General features: G+C 38.2%; 3 protein-coding genes and 2 long non-coding RNA genes across 7 annotated transcripts in view; 1 reads left to right on the forward strand and 4 right to left on the reverse strand.

Moving 5' to 3' along the window:
* The window catches only part of LOC120105082 (65-kDa microtubule-associated protein 3-like), a 38,923-nt gene extending 37,743 nt beyond the window's left edge, over nucleotides 1–1,180 (reverse strand). The window contains exons 1-2 of the mRNA XM_039117167.1: nucleotides 677–1,180; nucleotides 321–472 (exon numbers count right to left, since the gene is read on the reverse strand). The gene's annotated coding sequence lies outside the window, so the exon portion shown is untranslated. The remainder of the gene's footprint in view (nucleotides 1–320; nucleotides 473–676) is intronic.
* Nucleotides 1–6,905, reverse strand: part of LOC113461992 (kinesin-like protein KIN-10B) — a 36,942-nt gene extending 30,037 nt beyond the window's left edge. The window contains exons 1-8 of one of the 2 annotated variants that reach the window (XM_039117166.1): nucleotides 5,738–5,942; nucleotides 5,550–5,640; nucleotides 5,255–5,445; nucleotides 5,118–5,164; nucleotides 4,232–4,253; nucleotides 4,079–4,147; nucleotides 3,932–3,970; nucleotides 3,261–3,772 (exon numbers count right to left, since the gene is read on the reverse strand). In XM_039117166.1, coding sequence (XP_038973094.1) covers nucleotides 3,734–3,772; nucleotides 3,932–3,970; nucleotides 4,079–4,147; nucleotides 4,232–4,253; nucleotides 5,118–5,164; nucleotides 5,255–5,445; nucleotides 5,550–5,640; nucleotides 5,738–5,794 — 555 coding nt within the window. In that variant the 5' untranslated portion in view covers nucleotides 5,795–5,942 and the 3' untranslated portion in view covers nucleotides 3,261–3,733. Of the gene's footprint in view, nucleotides 1–3,260; nucleotides 3,773–3,931; nucleotides 3,971–4,078; nucleotides 4,148–4,231; nucleotides 4,254–5,117; nucleotides 5,165–5,254; nucleotides 5,446–5,549; nucleotides 5,641–5,737; nucleotides 5,943–6,522 lie in introns of those variants that run through there. The other variant, XR_005507472.1, reaches the window with a different exon arrangement.
* A 157-nt stretch (nucleotides 6,906–7,062) lies between these two features.
* Nucleotides 7,063–15,167, reverse strand: LOC120105084. Of its 2 annotated transcripts, XR_005507474.1 has the most exons (4): nucleotides 15,094–15,167; nucleotides 12,406–12,471; nucleotides 7,220–7,294; nucleotides 7,063–7,138 (listed from the first exon to the last, which is right to left on the reverse strand). It is a non-coding gene; the product is annotated as an uncharacterized LOC120105084 (long non-coding RNA). The 2 variants fall into 2 exon arrangements; XR_005507475.1 differs by lacking the exon at nucleotides 12,406–12,471 and having other exon boundaries at nucleotides 15,094–15,164.
* Nucleotides 15,168–16,844: 1,677 nt separating this feature from the next.
* On the forward strand, nucleotides 16,845–18,216 carry LOC103698725 (lysosomal beta glucosidase-like). Its single transcript, XM_008780772.4, has 3 exons — nucleotides 16,845–17,094; nucleotides 17,548–17,730; nucleotides 17,866–18,216. Exons 1-3 carry the CDS (start codon nucleotides 16,972–16,974, stop codon nucleotides 18,046–18,048), a joined length of 489 nt encoding a protein of 162 aa, XP_008778994.1. The 5' UTR covers nucleotides 16,845–16,971; the 3' UTR covers nucleotides 18,049–18,216.
* Nucleotides 18,032–18,600, reverse strand: LOC113461572. The gene is made up of 2 exons (XR_003383850.2): nucleotides 18,550–18,600; nucleotides 18,032–18,384 (listed from the first exon to the last, which is right to left on the reverse strand). It is a non-coding gene; the product is annotated as an uncharacterized LOC113461572 (long non-coding RNA).
* Between the last annotated feature and the right edge of the window lie 645 nt (nucleotides 18,601–19,245).

The raw sequence follows: 19,245 nt of genomic DNA on the forward strand, positions 1-19,245 counted from the left end.
TATGTAATTGAATGCATTAGTGTAATGTATGGCAATAGAATATAAAGCCAAACTATGAATTTGTGGGTTATACAACCATAAACTAAGACAACATGACATTGAACTAGCAATACCAGTAGGAGGCAGTAAAGCTAGATAACATAGCTAGAATATTATCATGGCTGATGAAAGAACATATATGAAGAGATTTTTGTCCTCAGGGAGAGCCAAAAGGCCTACCTCTTCACATATGTTCTGGTGAGATTAGAAAAACCATTCTGCAGAATCCCTACTACATTTTAATTCACCACAATCAAGGTATGAAAATAATGCAAGGTTACCCTCTCATGGTCATCAAGCCATTTCTCTTCCTCTGATGCGAACACCCATTTCTCCACCTTCTCCAAAATGTCTTTCCTGCTAAGGGCTTGCTCTTTGGCCTTTGCAATCTGATCATCCATGTCTGATAAAAGCTCAGAGAGATCTACTTTCCCTAGAATTCCATTAAAAAATAAATGTTACTCATTTTTAAACTATATAGTGATTATTTGGTTAGGAAATATGTTATTAATCTGATCAATAACCGTAAGATCAATATCGACAAAAGAAAAAAGAAGAAGAACAAGAAATAAGTCTAGGTTATGAAAAAGAAAATAAAGAAAGAAAAGAGGGGGGCAAAAAAAAGGGAGGATCGTACCTGGGTCTCTCGCGCCTCCTTCTCGGTCACGGTGGTTCTCCTCCTCCGCCGTGGTCGGATCGGGGTAAGGGAGGTCCCCGGAGACTAAAACTCACTCCGGCATCACTTCGGAGGAGGTTTAGCCCCTCCCTCTCCCACTGCTCCCACCCTGGAGAAGGGCACCCCTCGCCCGCAGTCGCCGGAGCGGCTGCAGGCCGAGGAAGCGTCGGCCTCCTCAGGGGAGCTCCCAGGGGCTCGGCCCCACCTCGGGGACCCCGTTCGACTCCTCCGGCACCACTTCGGAGGAGGTCCAGGGCCTTCCCTTCTGCCGCTCCGAGGTGGGAGCATCTCCCGGAGGAGGCTCACCCCACGGTGGCACGGCGAGAGGGAGAAGAGGAGGGGGGGAAGCAAAGAGAGAGGAAGGACGGGAGAAGGGCTCGGCCGGAGGTGAAAGAAGAAGAAAGAAAGGGGCTAGGGCTTCCGGTGGAGACGAAGGAAGGAAGGAGAGAGAGAGAGAGAGAGAGAGAGAGAGAGGAGAATGGAGGCGAGGAGGCGAAGAGGCGAGAAAATTCTGGAAGAAAGACCCTTAACGGGTCCGGCATAACGGGGCGGATCCTGGTTCGGGTCCGAAACCCGTTAATCGCAATAAAAAGTAATTGGCTTAGCCAAATCTGACTAAGCCCAATCCCAATCAGATTGGGCTAAAACTGGACGAGCCCAAATTGCAGACCAGGTTAAGTCCGAATTAAATCAAGCCCGAATTCAGTTGGGTCCGAACCCAATTAAACTGAGCTAGTCCCAGCAGGCCCAATTCAATCTGAATCAATCCCAATTCAACTAATTAGAGACCAAATTGGCCTCGGGCCGACCCTAATTCAAGCCCAAATGATTTAAAATGATCCTGGACCAAGGTTAGACCCAATTAGACCTTGAGCCTAATGACCCAATCAGAAGAACAATTTGACAAATAGTCTACATTTTGCGCCAAAACTGTAAATGAATTATTTAGCAATGAAATCTTATCCTTGCCAAAAAATCAAAATCTGTTTGCAATGAAAATTATTTAGTCACCATATATAAAAAAGATCGGTGATGAAACTAATTTGTCACCAAAAAATTGTAGATTTTTTTTTTTTTTCGTTTTTGCATCCACATATAAACATTTGGGAACAATTCGTTTTGCTTTGCAAGTCTTGCAGCCATGCGCCATATTTTAAGACCTGTCAAAGTAATGGGCCAAATAATGTACTTTGTCTGCAGATGCACCTTTTTTTCCCCTCACAACCAGCTTAATGTGTTGCGAGTGGCCCTGCAGGAACTTCAGAAGAGGGAACAATCTACACCAGCAGTGGTGCCATACATCTGCAAATAAACTGAAAAGAGCATCTCTAAATCTTACTGAGTTGCACCCCCAATTGATTGAGCCACCCTTATATTTATTTATATAAATAAAGACATAGTATATATCCTCTATGTAGATCATAGGATCACTCTATGAATAGGTCAATTCTATAAGGCCTTCGCATTCCTAATCCTGTAGGGCCGGACGGCTTTGTTTGCCCCAGCTTAGCGAATCGTATCCCACCCCTGCTTTTCGACGACTTTCCGTTTTCCTTCCTATTTTCTTCCTATTTGACTGATTGGACTCCCTCGTCACAGTCTTCTTTTTTCGGAGTAAGAATTGCTTGCCTCGACTAGTGTGAAAGAGTGAGACAAACGAGACCAAGGCCATATAGAGTAACAGCCGATAAAAGAAGCTATCATGTCCATTCGGAAATCAATGGTCGCTTAATTGCTAAATTGACTCAAATCGAGCAAAGAAAGATAGGATCCCAAGTAAGTTTAGAAAAAAATATTTTAATAGTATTTTAGTCATTTTGAAAAGGCAATACCTGCACCACTGCTTGCTATCATCAAATAGTGTCAAAAACTTCTCATGGTTGTAAGGCCGTATCCAGCATATGTACTGGTAGCACTGAACTTACAGTTGCTACTTGTTCACACTGTGGATGAAATGACTTGAAACAATCAGTGCATTGTTGCCAGTTCAGCATTTTGGCAGCTCAAGTGGTTCTAGATATTTTCTTTCCTAAAGTACAGCTTAATTTAGTGGTCAGAATAGTTACAAAGGATAATCAAATTAAGTAAAGCTGCTTTTATTCCATAGCGTTTTCTTTATATGTTCATAATCTTTGTGCTCTCGTTAAAAATGTATTTTTTTTTTTTCTATTAGAGAACCAGCACTTGTGGAGAGAATTGGGGCTGCAACTGCTGTTGAAGTGAGAGCAACGGGCATTCCTTATGTTTTTGCTCCATGTGTTGCGGTAACAATGACATAAAACCATCCTGTTGCTGTGAATTTTGGTTCTTACAGAAAAGATATTCGAGTCTACTTAGAAGGGCTAGCTATGGCTGACAATGTCCAACACTATGTTTGTGCTCACCCATTTGGCCAGCTAGCAATAACAGGGGCAAATCCATCTTGGAAGTTCTACCAACAGATTATTGATAAATTTGGGAATTATTCAACACTGATGACATTTGAGAGTGCATCTAACTAATGGTGACCAAATGAGAAATAGGAACTGATTTGTAAGTAGGCATCTAGTCTTTATCAACTGAACTTCTTGCTTTACCAATGCTTAATCTAATAGACTTTATTGATTTTTACAGGCTGTGATTGTTCTCACCCCAGCCAACAGTAAAAGCATTATTGTATCAAGCCAGACGATTGATCATCAAGCCAGACATCTGATTTTGCAGTTTGACGTCCGTGCTGCAATCAGTAGAATTAAAATCACACTGCAACTTTGCGGTCTCCAATGCATCTTCATCCTTGTAAGTCAGCTGACCATTAGCTCTTGACTTATCGATACTGCAATCTTGTGCAAGGCCTGAAGCATCAAGCACCATTTGTCCAATCACATCTGTATCCGTCCTTTTGTTACCAATGCCATTGCTCAATATCCGATTATAAATAGGATTAAAGCTATGGTTCTGTTTCTGATCCTCCAATTTCTGTTCAGATTTGTCTGAGCTTCCAAAGTCTGAGAACTTTGGGTCTTTTTCAACATCATTCTAAAAAGTTGTGAGTATTCCTGGCATCATTTCATTGATCTGTAAAAGTAGAACCATAAGTAGCTGGAGTCATATCACTGTTTAACGATTAGTATCAAATAAACTTAATAAAAGATGATAAGAATCTTCTGAGAATACAGGATGATTTATCTTGACAAATTCCATAAGGTGTGAATCTATCTAAAATGGTATAATTACCTGCTTCGAAGATAGTCCTAGTTCCTTAAGATCTTCTATCTGCCCATCAAAACAGTCCATCTGATTAAATTGCTCCAATAACAGGGAAAAGGAGAATTAAATTGAAATGGTTTTCTTTTCAATGATAATGGTTTTCACTTTGCTTACTTCCTTAAAGGGCTCTGGAGTTTCCTCGCGAAGTTCGAGTATGTAGGTAGCTCTCTTCTCTCCAATCCACTGAACAAAGAACAGGAATTAGCATACATCAAGCCAAAATTAGGAGCAACAGACAGAAGTACAATCTAAGATCTTGAAACTGACCTTCAATTGTTTAAGTTCCTCCCTATAAGAAAAAGGAAAAAGAAAAGGAATAGATTAGAGAGAAAAAGGAATATATTAGAGAGACATTGTTTCCTATAAAAAAATCATCTAACTCTAAATAAAAGCAATTAAGGGAATTGTAGATCTTAACCATTTCATGATAATTTGTGTTCATCTGATGGCTTGCAGATCTTATACAAAAGGGGTGGTTGATAAATAACCTATGTATCTGACAATACAGCCTTGTGAATTTTTTTAATGCAGCTTTCTAGGTTTGCAAATATTAGGTCTTGAAATATAAAAGAATGAACAAGATGACACCCTCTAACTGTAGTTACATTGATGTTATCCACATTTCTTGTTGAAATAACTATCGCAAGTAAACAAGGATAAATTAGTTTTCTAAAGAAAGTCAAGGTTAATCAGTTCTTAACTTCCATGTGAGAATTGAAATCAATAAAACCTTCGGCAATGTTTTCTTGAAGTGATAAGTTGTGAAAATGGTTAACTAGTTAACCACATACGTGACCCAGACCAAATTTTTACATGGCAAGAAATACCAAAACAATCCACCATTTCATGCAAAAGAAGGAATTCCTAACATGCTGCCAAATGTTCCGTCTGATCCAGCATCATGTCATGCAAAACTAATGCTAAACCCCAACTTATAAGTGTTAATATAACTAGACCATTTTTTTGTTGCATCTCCTGAAGAGGATGATTTTTCACTGTATATACGAAGATGCTCCATGCAACCGCTTGCAACATCCAAACTTGTACTTCCCCACTAAGTGTACCCCATGCCTTTTGGACTCCACATTGCAAAAAGAGGATATAAGGGTTCTGGACTTACTTATTTCTCCTTGAGAGGAAGAAAGCGACTTACTTATTAGCCCTGTTAAGGAAAGATAGACATGCCTCGACCAACGATTTCTGTAACCATGAATAAGGAAAAAAGTTACGCATAATCAAAATGACAATACTCATTAACAACTTGCCATAAAAAAATGAAAAATACAAAACCTTGTCCCCTATACTATGAGTTCTGAAGATCTCTTGTGGAGGTTTGGTATGATCGAATGTTCCTATTCTTATCTCTCGAGTACTTAAAGATTTCAAGTCGTTCGATATCTTTCTCAACTGTTCACTTAGCAGTGGAGAGGAGGACTCAGCCATATCGACAAGAGAGTCATGGCTCTCCTTCATAATGCTTTCTGCAAAAATCAAAAAAATAGAAACCAAAAAAACAACTCTGGTAAGAAACTGTCCTCCACCTCTGTAAAGATACTTAGAAACTTTGCAGCCATATGATATATACCTTCTAAATCTACAGTTGAACCAATATCAGGTCCAGTCTCACTTTCATAAATATCATTGTGCTCATCTGGAACAGAAACATCCTTGGGAGACTGGATAAAAAGTTTAATATAAATTTAAATGGCATCCCTTATGATGTAATAATATATCATAATCATATAAAGCTTCCGACTCAGAAAAAAAACCAACCTCTGGAATCTTAGATTCTGCATCAGTAGCAATGGGTGACACGCAAGTTTCCTGCATAAAATTCTTTCAGAAATTGCCAGCAGTTGAAGAAAAACTATGCATGTAGAAAAGTGCAATGCTCAATACATATTTGGAAACTTAACCACTAATTTGAAATAACAAAATAGTATCAAATATACGTCACTTTCTGTACATGTAGAATCACTTAAAGCATTCTCCTGGGGAAAAGAAAAATCAATAGGCATGCAGTGTTAAACAAAATCTCCCCTCTCACAAGCTGGTTTTATCCATACCGCACTTAAAAAGCTGGTTTCACACAAAAAAAAAAAATGGATTGACCTCATTTGATGTATCCACATTCATAGCAGCATTTGATAAGACATCATCCTTCATTACAATTTTATAAATTATTCAATTAAAATATGGATCCTAAAATATAAGAGAACACATACTCTCCAAAAAATTATTTTGGAAAAACATTCTCCCTGCAGCATTAAGGTTGTTCTAAGTCATGAATTCCAACTCAATATAGTTATGCCTCTATATAGTTTATTTGTCTCGATAATATAGATCAAAGGAATTTGTTGCACAAAATTTGTTTACATCAAATTAAAAATAAGCATATAAATACTACTGCAACTTCAATTTTATTGTGGTAAGGTAATTCATTTAATGTACAGAATTACCATGTCTAAATATCTGCAGATTTTCAAAAAAAAAAAAAGGCGCACCTATTTTCCGTATGGCATGAAAGAATTAATTTGAGAATTGAGTGGGTTTATTACCTTGATAGATTTGGTGCTAGGACTTGTAGCATTGGACGGCTTCCTAAGAGCATGGCAAAAGCAAAAGTTACTTCTGATGGATCATGTGAAAGGACAAATTAAATAACTCTAAACACATACTTTCCTTTTGTCGGAGATGTACTATTCTTTGTTTTCTTCTCAATTGAGCTAAATTGGGAGGGTCCAGGTTTCTTCATAGAACTGCTCAACGGTTGGGGCCTGTGTGTAGAAGGGTTGCTGAGCCAAGGTGTTGAGACACAGCGAGAAGTCAGTGTCCTAGTTACCATGTTCGCGTTGGAGCTCTGACCCAAAGGCTTCTTCCCTGTTAACTGCTGCATTGGGCTGGGCTTACTCCCAAATAGTGCTTCCTGCTTTGCAGCAAACTGCTCCTGCAGTCTCTTTCATTCCTACATAAAATGATGGCCGAAGGAGTAAGCACAGATATGTCTTGGCACTAGCAGATAAAATACACAAAATACAAAATATAGAGCATCTAGCAGATAGACACTGGAAGCAAGAAAAACAGAAAATGAAAGCCCACCCATATTCGCCGCTTCTCCTCCTCTCTCTGATGCCTGAGCACAGTATGTTCTTCCAAGGTCTCTAGCAATCTTACCTGAAATATCAAAAGGACAGGCTTTAAATAAATCATAAGCTGTCACTAATTTGGCATATGTTTCCGGAGATCAAATTCTACCTTGTCATACATGAACGGGATTCCTTTTTCCTTTTCCCAGGCTTTTATTTTTTGCAGAGAGGTTCTCTATCAAGGCTACACAATGATAGGGTTAGTTTGTCAGAGAACTAACACTGCAGGAAAAGACAAGACAGAAAACAAACATATGAATTAAAAAACAAAAGATGTACAAATATTACAGCCCTCTTTGCTAGCATTTTGTGAAAATGGAATGGTCGAGTAGCAGCTCTCTTTGCCTAATTAATAGATAGTAGTAATAACCTTGAATCATGGCATGAACATTACTTCATTGAAGGCATTGCATCTGGAAGGCTTTTAAAACTGAAGTATGCAAACAAATTATTAGCTTTTAGAGATTCTATACAGTGACAAATCATCCCCTTGGCCTCTTGTATATGCCATTAATGGATATGAAGCGTGTTGGGAGCCAAAGATAAGCTTGATGATACACTCTAAAAAAGTAAATTTGTTCTGTACTAGCTCACTAGAGATGATTGTTCCATGGATGTCCAAATAACTATGCATCATTCTACCCTATGGAGTTTCTCAGCGAGTTAAGGATGATGCCTGTGCCTTGGATATAGACTTTTTAAGACAAATGGAACAGCCATTCGCATACATTAATCTTCTTAAAAGAAAGTTCTAAAGAGAGCCACATTGGGAAATTATATGCTATACCATATCTAGAAGGGCAAAAAATTAATAAATATCTATATGAGATGGAAATACCATTATAACAAAACTGCAAAATAAAAAGGAAAAAAAATAGACTACTACTATATGTGTGTGAGCATATGTAAGTTCTAATATTAAACATAAACTCGAGTGTCTGTGAGACAGTATCTTATATGATTGTCTCCACACTCCTAACAGCACTCCCATCTCAAATTAACATAACCCCACTTAGTACATTTGTTACTTTTCGGAAAAGGTACAAGAGAGGTGAACCTATAAAAGTTGGGGGAATATGTATTAAACTAAAATAGTAAACTAAGATTGGAGGATGATCGTTATCCGCAGAACCTCGCACATGCATAGCATGTGCCAAACTCTAATGCATGGAAATATGTTCTTACAGCCTCACTTCCCCATTCTTGCTGCCATGCTGGCTTCTCTACCTTCTCCACCCCTATCTTCCTATTTCTAATTTTAATGGTCTATTGCCAATTTTCTACTCATTGATATCTATTATATCGTTTCTTATTTTATGAATAACGATTGATTACAAACAATGTGGTGCCTGCCAAACCCCATGTCATATCCCAGCCCCCTGCATAGCACAACTGCTATTTAGAACCTTGATTGTATTCTACTTATCCTTTATAACAAAAGATAAGTAGCTAATAACTTTTAAACCAATCAATCATTAATTTAATTTGCTATGGAAATTAAACTAAATTATGCTGGATTATGTAATACTACATTACCATGAATCACTTGAAGCTATCTATCTACGTGTAAAGCAAAAGGCTTTGGAGCCCAAATGCATATTTGGACTCAAAATCCTTCCACTTTCCTTAATAAACATTGTACCTTGAAAAAAATCTTTAAGAAATCTGGTATGCTTATTTTCTGCAAGTTGCCAATTCTCATATAAACTAGCATTTATACAAACATATTAATAAACTAGGTGTTTGTGCATGTATACACATAAGTATGTATGTACATGAACATAACAAATTCATAACTTAGACATATTTGACAATAAAAACAACATAAACAAACACATCACAAAATCCACACACAATAAATAACTTCAGCCACATACGCGCATAGTGACAAAAATGTAAACACAACACACTTGCACAATAACAAAATCCAATACAACATGAAAATCTGCATATGAACATAATAAATAATTTCAGCCACACCCAAATAAAAGATATAAAATTGAAAATACAAGCACACAAAATAGTTATACAAACAAAACAATCATCATATACACAATATGTTTGCTACAATCCGCAGTCAAAACAAACAATCATAAAGGCACTTTTTTGTGCCTTGGTTCATAAGCAAGGCGCGCACAATGCTCGCATTTATGTGCTTAGATGAAGTCACCCTGCTTGAGGTAGGCAAAGTGCCGAGGTTGATCCTAGGTATGCCTTGTGTGACGGACCATGCATTTCATCAAACAATTGGCACACACTTTCCTCTCTTGAGCACATGTACCAAAAGGAATCCTAAAAACTAAATTTATGGAGACTCATGGAATTCACTTGAAGCTTATGGATTTAGCTAGAAGCTAGATATTTTTTAGTATGTTTCTAGGTGTTTCTGGTCAAGGAGGTGGGAAAGTTCTAAAGAGTGATCTTGAATGATCCTAGCTGTTAGATTTGTGATAAATGTAGATAATCCTATTCATTGTACATGGTAGTGCCTATAAAGAGGAACGCCTTATTTGGCCAAACCACCAAACAAAGAATAAGCAAACAAGAAAAGAAGCCTTGTAGAGAGTTCTCTAGTGCCATACAACTCTCCATTCACTCAAACTCTCTCTCTCTCTCTCATGTGCTCTCCCTAGCTTTCTAGTATTCTAGCTTGTGGGGCTAGCTTGGCAAGTTGACTTAGAGGCAAGTGTAGACCAAGATTCGCCGTCTCGGTATCGGACCTCATACCGGTGCCACACTAGTACACCCAGTACCATCCGATTCAGGATGGTACGGCATACCACGGTGTAGACTAGCAAAGCTTCCATGTGTCGTATGGTGTACTTGAGGAAAAGCAAGCCCATGACAAGTCATATCAGAGAAAGGCAAGTCTACTTAGCTTGTTGTGGGAAAAGGTGGAGCATGATGGCTTCAAAAGTTGTCAAGGTGCAACATGATGTGGTGGAAGAAAACACCAACATGGTCTAAAAAGGGGAAAGGGAAGTCAAGACAAGTCTTACAACAAGGTGAGAAATATATAGGCAAAGATTGTGAAGGTGGAGCTGGTCATGGCCAATATGAGGGATCGGTTTAATGAGTTCGAGCAAGGCATGGAGCTTGATGAAAACTTCGGCAGGCAAGTCAAGGAACTCCACTAGGACATGCTTAGTGTCATCAGCCACGTGAGGGAAGCTCAACATCAAGAACATCTCACACATGGTATGCTGTACCGGTCGGTACCAGACGTACCGTACCTATGCCAATGGATACCGGTATCGGTACGCCTAGCGTACCGCATACCGTACCGCACCATACTGACACTCGGTACGCCTATGCTAGTGCGGCACCGGTACGGGGTTCGGTACCGGTACGGCGAACCTTGATCTCACATTTCAAGCCTAATTACTAGAAGCCTTGATCAACCTTCAAGATCCATTTGATGAGCTGAAGAAGAGCATGGAGACCAAAGCCGATTGGGCCATGTGCAAGAGTATCGTGGCTAGTGGGTTGTTGCTGCACCTACCATGGGTATCAATCCAGGGATTGAAGCTCCTAAGCCTAAGGAGTATGATGGCAAGAGGGATGCTGCAGCACATTGAGAGGAACTTCGAGGCACTCAACTATAACGATGAAAAGTGCAAAATGAGGATTGCTACCCTTTTCGATTAGGAACTATAGGAAGGAATTCTCCTCCCATATGCTTCAAATCCCTAATATAGGGAAGGGGGACCAGCTGTTCAACTTCATGGATGATCGCAAACCACGGGCTGCCACTGAATTGCAAAGGCGTTGTACGAAGCGCATCTTAACTGCCCTCAACCAAGGTGAAGTTTAAAAGGCCAAAGTCTTCTAAGGGTCCAAAGGGTGATCATGCCAAAGGTAGAGGAGCAAAGGGGTTTAAGCCCTCTCTCATGGCAAGGAAGATGGCCATTCTAACACTGAACACCCAAGGGTGGAGGCAAGCCACCAAATGGCAAGAAGGTTGACAAGGAAGCCTTAAGGTAATAGTTTTCTATGTGACAGTCCACATTGGACTAGATATTGTCCTAACAGGGGTGCACTCAATGATATGATTGAGGAGCAAGAGCTAAGATAGTGCCCCAATGAGTTGTCTGACTACTCAACACCTCGAAAGGCTAATCCGATGCCCGAAACTACAAGGTTCAAACCTTGATGTATATCAAGACCTGGAAAGTCTACCCATGTGATGGCAGACACAGATGTGTCACCATTCTATCAAGTTAGATGAGGTAAAGCAGCTTGGGCTTAAGGTGGGCAAGGGGAAGGGTTGGGTAAAGATGTTGGGTAGCCCATTGATGGTGTAGAGTTGCACCTAGGCTCGTGGACTAGATTTGCTCCTAGGCACTTGGACCGATAAGGTTGATTTTTTGTAGATGCCCATCAATAACTTTGATATGGTTGTAGGCATGGAGTCCCTAAAGCAATTCAATGGGGTGTCCTTGCCACATTACAACTCAATGTCCACTTGAGGGAGGACACACCATCATGCCAACAGGGGCCAAGCTTAGTTCTAGTGCAAAGCTTCTCTTTGCAATGCAAGTCCCAAGGGTTAAGTGGAAGTGGAAGTGGAAGTAGAAGTTACTTCTTTGGCTACATTGAGAGGTCATAGTATGATGGTGCTAATGAAAACTCCATGGAGCTTCTAAGCAAACTAAGGGAGTTCCATGATCTAGTTCAACAGCTTTCAAGGTGGCTAAATCTTGGCATAAGCAAGCAAATGCCGCACGCTCCTACCTTGACAAAGCTACAAAGAAGACAACCATCACTTGGGCCATATCTTTGTACCTTTTGACAGTTAATTATAACTTTCAACAGATTAGATTCTTCGCATTTGAGATTTTTTTGTCGTTTTTTATTACTTTCAGTAGTTAAGGTTAATTTTAAGCAACCATCATGCAACTCTACTATGGTATAGAAATCTTTACCATTAACAACAAGAGAAACTTGTTTCATCTGATATACAATTAATTCGAAGTTAACACAATGTTATCAAATAAAGATTCAAGGCCATAAAACTACTCCAATGTTAGATAGTTGGATTATGAACTAAGATTATTCTAAAAACTAGGTTTAAATATCTCAATTAAAACAATTTATAGCTTGAGCAAGTTTAAATGGTTGCCCCTCATGCCTACAAAACTAATACCAGTGAACCAATTACCATACAGTCCATGTGAATTAAAATGTAAAAATCAAACAAAAAGAGAACATATAATCTACTAGGAGTCAAATAAAATTTAACTAATTCACTTCATGAAATAGATAACACTCATAGGGTATTTTGCTAACAAGTACCCGAGCTTTTTCTGCGCGCTTCAGATTCTTATATGCTCCTCGACAAGCATTGTAACGATTTTGATCCTACAAAAGCATTGAAATGAGGGATCAAAATAAAGAAAAGAAAAGAAATTCCATAAGCTTCACCTATCATTCCTAAAATAACTAAGATGAGTCCAATATCTAACTGATTATAGATTGTTGTTAGGGGAGCATACAAAAGTTCAAACTAATAGATTTCTATTTGATACCAAGATATTCTATATATAGGTGACATATTTTTTAAATCTCTAAAATTCTGTATATGTACATTATATGGCATTTTGCTTATTGAAGTACTAACTTGACTTATCGGGCATTTTAGTATATATGTTTGCATGGAAGGCTCGGGTTCTCTTGTTTGTATTCGCATGGCATGTAATTGAGATGTGACCAAAGTTTTATCCTCAACAGCCTATCTCGTGACAAGAAAAGAATTTATTCAAAGAACTCATGACGAACTAGTAGCAATCATCTATCTGACTATCTCCACACAACATGGATTGTTTCATGGGCAGCATAGTTTGTGCCTATGGCAATGAGAACTCGCAGTATATTGACAATTTTCGGAAGACATTTGTTTGCCTCATTTAGAAAATTACTGGCAATAAGCCTACTTCTGATAACAATTCTGTATCATTTTTAAGAAAAATATTCCAAAAACATGGGTCTCATTAAAATAGGCAAAGGCTCCTACTTCCTATTAACCATAAAGCCTCTTAGACATACTACCTCTTTCAAGAGATAAAAACCTCTTGGTCCTATTTCATAGAATAACTTCAACAGAGAATAATGCCAAAATAAGGATTTGAAAAAGAGCAGGGTGTTGACAATTGCGAAAAAAATATAATTTAAGAAATAAATAGCATAAAGCATTCTCCGAACTATATATGCATCAAAACTATCCAAAATTTACCTGGTTAAGAAGATCATATTCATCCAATAAATAAACATAGATTTAAACTAAACTGGAGAAATCCAGCATCATAAATCATTCTAGATTGTCTTGTTGTTTGTTATTTAACATGTAGACTCCAGAGTTCCAACTTTCAAGTAACTCATCATGCAAACTAGTATTTCACAACTAATTTTACGCATTAACAGCATAAGTAAATAAATTTCATGGAGAAACCTAGAAGGGACACAATAAAAACATATTTTAAACTCCATCCGTGGGGCCCTACAGTGTTTATTATATATTTCTTGTTCATTTGAAAAAGCATATTTCATATAAACATTTAATAGGTAAAAGGGAAACTACTTTAAGGTTAGATCCGACTCCAACTAAAGCAAAAAATGAACCTAACTAGCATTGATATAAGAATATGCCCCTTAATACAATAATCTATCTTTTCAAATTCTAAGTCTTTTCTTGGTCATTTTTTTATTTTTTTTAATTCAATCCGTATGATTAAATCCAATTAACATGTGACAGCTAAGAGTGCAAACCATATACCAGCCATGACAAGAAAATATTTGTTATCTTGGCTCAAACAACTCCGACCGAAAAATTTAATGACTACAACTTGCAAAAAGGAAAAAAAGGAAAAATTCTGATCCTTTTCCTAGAACATACTAAGATTGGTAATTCATTATTCCAGGGGTTCCCAAAATATATTGTACCTATCACCCTATCACCCGCTAATTTTTTTTAAGATGAAAAGCCAACCAAGTGCTTACAGGCCTTCCCGGTTAAATAAGATAATATTCACCTTACATGCAACTTGATGATAATGTGGTGTGACATTATGTGGAAGTTTGGCATATCCTTGACGCACAATGGTTTGTGGCTGCCATGGAAAACTTTGAGCATGAAAAAATATTTATACCATCAAGGTTGAGAGGGCAAAAACATACTCTACATTGTATGAGACTTGCAAGGCCAAAAAACACAAGTAGATGCAGGGTCTTATGCCCTTACCAAAAAGCTAGAAATATAATTTAGTGAAACCCATTGGTTTTAGGGCGAGTCTTGCAACACAAGAATAAAAATGAGAAGCACACATTAGCAAAAAAGCAAGATTGAGGCACAATTTGTTTGCTGTTCTCTTCTACAGGTATGAGGAGAGAAGAACATGTAGGTAAATAAAAACTTCTAGACAAGAATTTGGGAGCCAAACAACAGGAAAAACTGGCTGCTAACAAATAATCTGCAGCTTGAAAAGAACATGTAGGTAAATAAAAAAAAAAATACGGATCTTGTCCAGCTATCCCCATTATTCCATGTCTCATATGCTTAATTTAATTTCTTTCATTACAACAGGTGTAATTAATTAGCTTTACTTTCAACTAACTGTTATGTAAAAGATTAACCTAATAGATAAGTAAACAGAAATAAAAATATGTTATGTAATTGAATGCATTAGTGTAATGTATGACAATAGAATATAAAGCCAAACTATGAATTTGTGGGTTATACAACCATAAACTAAGACAACACGACATTGAACTAGCAATACCAGTAGGAGGCAGTAAAGCTAGATAACATAGCTAGAATATTATCATGGCTGATGAAAGAACATATATGAAGAGATTTTTGTCCTCAGGGAGAGCCAAAAGGCCTACCTCTTCACAGATGTTCTGGTGAGATTAGAAAAACCATATCTGCAGAATCCCTACTACATTTTAATTCACCACAATCAAGGTATGAAAATAATGCAAGGTTACCCTCTCATGGTCATCAAGCCATTTCTCTTCCTCTGATGCGAACACCCATTTCTCGACATTCTTTAATATGTCTTTCTTGCTAAGGGCTTGCTCTTTGGCCTTTGCAATCTGATCATCCATGTCTGATAAAAGCTCAGAGAGATCTGCTTTCCCTAGAATTCCATTAAAAAATAAATGTTACTCATTTTTAAACTATATACTGATTATTTGGTTAGGAAATATGTTATTAATCTGATCAATAACCGTAAGATCAATATCGACAAAAGAAAAAAGAAGAAGAACAAGAAATAGGTCTAGGTTATGAAGCTTTCTGGGAGAAGTGCTCAATGGGAAATAACAAGATGTCATATCTTCATGAGTAAAATGTCCATAGCATGGGTCCCTATGTTCGGGAAACTTGCAAGTTTCAAGAAACAATAGAATACTATTGGTTTATGAGCATCCTGGCTTTAGTTAAAAGAACTAATGCCTCATGATAAATTATGATTTCATTAACACTTGCCGAGTGACTGTAACGAATTTCTAACACCTGCATCCATGTGGATGGATCAACATTTTTTGCTCAGGCATGATTGTTGTTGTTTTGTTGGAAGGGTGCTAGGAAAGTCCTATTTTATTATCGTCAAAGAGAACTTAAAGTTCCTTACGAAATCAGAGTGTACTTTCCAACGATCATGCATTGCTCATGACAATGACAGCTTTCTTATAAATCATGATTAGACTTGTTCAATAGGCGGGCCAGGATCAACTAAAGATATAACTGAAATTAGATTCCAACGGCCGTCCTCCCTCCTCGGAGCTCCAAAAAGAGATAAGAGCCAGCAATGCATGAATGAAACACTAAATCTAACTAAAACCAATGCTTCCAGACAGTTCTGGCATTCAAATACATTAACGGTTTCAAAATCTTGAAAAATAAAGACCCGCGGAAGAGAAAGATCAGAAGATGGAAACTATGAGGGAAGCCAACTTCCTTCCCTTCATTCAGTTCTCAATACATCCAATCAATTCGAAAACCCAAAAAAAATGATAAAAGAATCCATCATCTACAGATAATCACAAGAAGAAAATGATCGGCGCTATAGCTTCCAATCTCTTCCAATCTCCAAGATCATCAACACAGACTATATCGCATCAAAGAAACAATAGATGCAGAGGAAATCAAGATTCTTACTCGGTTGTTGCGATCAAAAAATCAAGATCAGCGCGAGAGAAAGATCGGGGAAAGAAGATGGAGAGGAAGACAGAAATCTGGCCTCCTTTGCTCTGTTCTCGATGAATCTGACGAGAAAACTGGATCTGTCTCCTCCACCGCCTCCGTCCTCCACCTCTCGTCTTTCTTTCGGAGCACCTGAACTGGCCACGGAGCAAACGCGCGCCACTGAGAGCGGTATTTATAGAGCCGTTTCCCACCTCGGTGGGGATGCGTGAGAACTAGGGATGCCGTGCACGTAGAACTTTGAGGTTTGTGCTTGAAAGATAAAACTGGATCAGAAAGTTGACGAAGCACCAATACAGTTTCCCAGACATAGTCCATTTCTCAGTTATCATCACAAGGCATTTCCAGGGCCGGCTCAACCCTTAGGCGACTGAGGCGGTCGCCTAAGGCCCCGGCCCCCCGGCCTGAATCCCTCTCCCCCCGTCTCAGGGCCTTCGAGTCCAGCGTCGGCCTCAGCCGCAAGGTCCACAGCGCCAACTTCCTGGTGGCCTGCCCCGCTGCCTCCTCTATCGGGGCTGCCAGGCCCCACCCCATGGAGAGCCTTTTGGAGAATAAATGTTCACTAAATATTATGATATTAGTCTAGCCAATTCCAATTTTGATCATTTCTTGCATTAACTTTTAATATTAATGTTACATTACTGAATGCTGAATGTTGAATGTTGATAAAATTTCAGGGCTTTGTCATATCAGATTGGCAGGGCATTGATAGGATTACTACTCCACCTGGTGCAAATTATACTTACTCTGTCCTGACTGGCGTCAATGCTGGTATTGATATGGTCAGTATTTCTTTCATCCGCTATAGAAAGTTAATAGCTGTTGTTACCATATTGCTGTTGACGGATAAAGAAAATATTACCACAATAGCTTCTTGCAGTACTATAGCTCTAATTTATGTTCTTTTTAGTGCAATGCGGGGCGCTGCCATTTGCATCAATTTTTGAAAACTCGAATGGTGTTGAGGTGCCCAATGCCGCCCGTTGACCTGTCTGGAGTAGAAAAGTTGATGACTCAATATCGCAGCAGAGAATGCTAGAAGATTAAGGATTTTGCTATTTGTTTTGTTTTCTTTGAAACATTATTCATGAGGTTTATATGAGGAAATACTGGACATATATGTATCAACACTCAATCATGGAGCAATTTTTGTAGTTCCACATTCACCGATTAATTTTTCCTTTCCATCTATTATTTTTGTATCCTTACATTATTTCTTGCGGGGTGTCATGCAGATAATGGTTCCTAATGACTATGCTCAGTTTATTGACACTTTGACCTCCCTTGTGAACAAGAAGTTCATCCCCATGAGCAGAATTGATGATGCTGTAAGAAGGATTTTGCCGGTGAAATTCACCATGGATCTCTTTGAGAACCCCTTGGCTGATCTTAGCTTTGTTGGTCAGCTTGGGAAAAAGGTCCTGCTGTTTCTGTGTTATTTGATCATACCTAATTCTTCTTGTCCTTTACAAAAAAAACATCCTGATCATCAAGCTACTGCCACTGTTGAATGAAAATGCCCTTGTTTCTTACGACTATTGGATCTTGTACAGGAGCACAGAGATTTGGCAAGGGAAGCTGTAAGGAAATCACTTGTGCCGTTGAAAAATGGGAAATCTACTAGCAAGCCGTTGCTCCCCCTCTCTAAGAAGGCACCAAAGATCCTTGTTGCTGGGAGTCATGCTGATAGCTTGGGTTACCACTTACCAGTGAGTATAAGATACAAAAAGCCATGATTGCTGTTGATCTACTATTTATCCAAGGAACTAATGATAAACAACACAGAAGTACAATTTTTGCTATCCTACATCTTTCTTCTGTTTTTTAAACCCTAAACTCTCCTAAGGTGCATTACTAGTTATTGTTTTATATTGTTACCTCCTGGTTTAACACTGTGGTATTTATTTTATATCTTAGTTCTACTTGTCCTCATCATCGAAAATCCACCACTCAATATTGTAACCCTTACCAGAAATGTTTATTACTTGGAAACTGGCAAGATATTGATTTGGTGCTTCTCTAATCCAAGCTTAGATTGCAATTCACAGTGGTAATGTTTGCTTTTGAAGCACCTGTATACAGAACAAATCATTTAGCAGTTCCAGTAAGATTTTTCTGGCTGGTTCAGAGAGTCGTCGTTTTTCTCTTGTTTCAATAGCTTCAATGCTATCTATCTCACAAGAGTCTCATTTTGGAGATGTGTATGGAAAGCATGAAAAATCTTGTAGTAAACTTACCAATAAATTACAGGAACCACCATCCTTAATGCCGTTAAATCTACTGTGGACCGAGAACCCTGATGCCAACTTTGTCAAGAGTAACAACTTCTCTCATGCCATTGTTGTTGTTGGGGAACACCCCGACACCGAAATGTATGGAGACAGCCTCAGCCTCACCATTCCTGATCCTAGTCCAAGCACCATCCAGACGGTCTGCGACCAATGTTGCTTTAAGGAATTGCTATAGCAAAATTGATGGAAATTGCATAAGTGCTGATACGTTTCCCCAAGAAATTCCCTAAGAAGCTGGTAAACCGGTGCTGATAGCTTGTTTGGTGTTGCTTTTGATTTTCTTAAAAAAAATTAATCTCAGAAATGGATTCATTTATATTCTTAACTAAAAAAATTCTTTTATATCTTTAAAAATTTCTCATCTCATAAAAGAACAAGCTAGAAGTTAATTTTTATTTTGTCTTCTCTTAGAATATTATTTTAACTTCTGCTTCAAATAGAAAAAGAAAGTTCAACAACCTTCTTATAGATTCTTTCACTGCAGCCAAAATGTTAAATCACTTTCTTTCTTTTTTAGCATAAATGGCTGTTTTTTAAAAAAACTTGAGAACTGAAACTATGCTCCTATTTGTAAATTTAAAATATAAATATAATTTGGCATGGCCGATTATTTTTAAAAATTTTAAATATAAATTTTACAAA

This window comes from Phoenix dactylifera, unplaced genomic scaffold (assembly GCF_009389715.1).
Source record: "Phoenix dactylifera cultivar Barhee BC4 unplaced genomic scaffold, palm_55x_up_171113_PBpolish2nd_filt_p 000188F, whole genome shotgun sequence".
NCBI classification, from domain to species: Eukaryota; Viridiplantae; Streptophyta; class Magnoliopsida; order Arecales; family Arecaceae; genus Phoenix; species Phoenix dactylifera.

Bases quoted from the DNA above. Each gene is read 5' to 3' on its own strand.
- LOC103698725 (XM_008780772.4), top strand. From the start codon at position 16,972: ATGTTGATAAAATTTCAGGGCTTTGTCATATCAGATTGGCAGGGCATT. The intron at 17,095-17,547 runs GTCAGTATTTCT...GGTGTCATGCAG, and splicing joins TCAATGCTGGTATTGATATG to ATAATGGTTCCTAATGACTA. The intron at 17,731-17,865 runs GTCCTGCTGTTT...GATCTTGTACAG, and splicing joins TTGGTCAGCTTGGGAAAAAG to GAGCACAGAGATTTGGCAAG.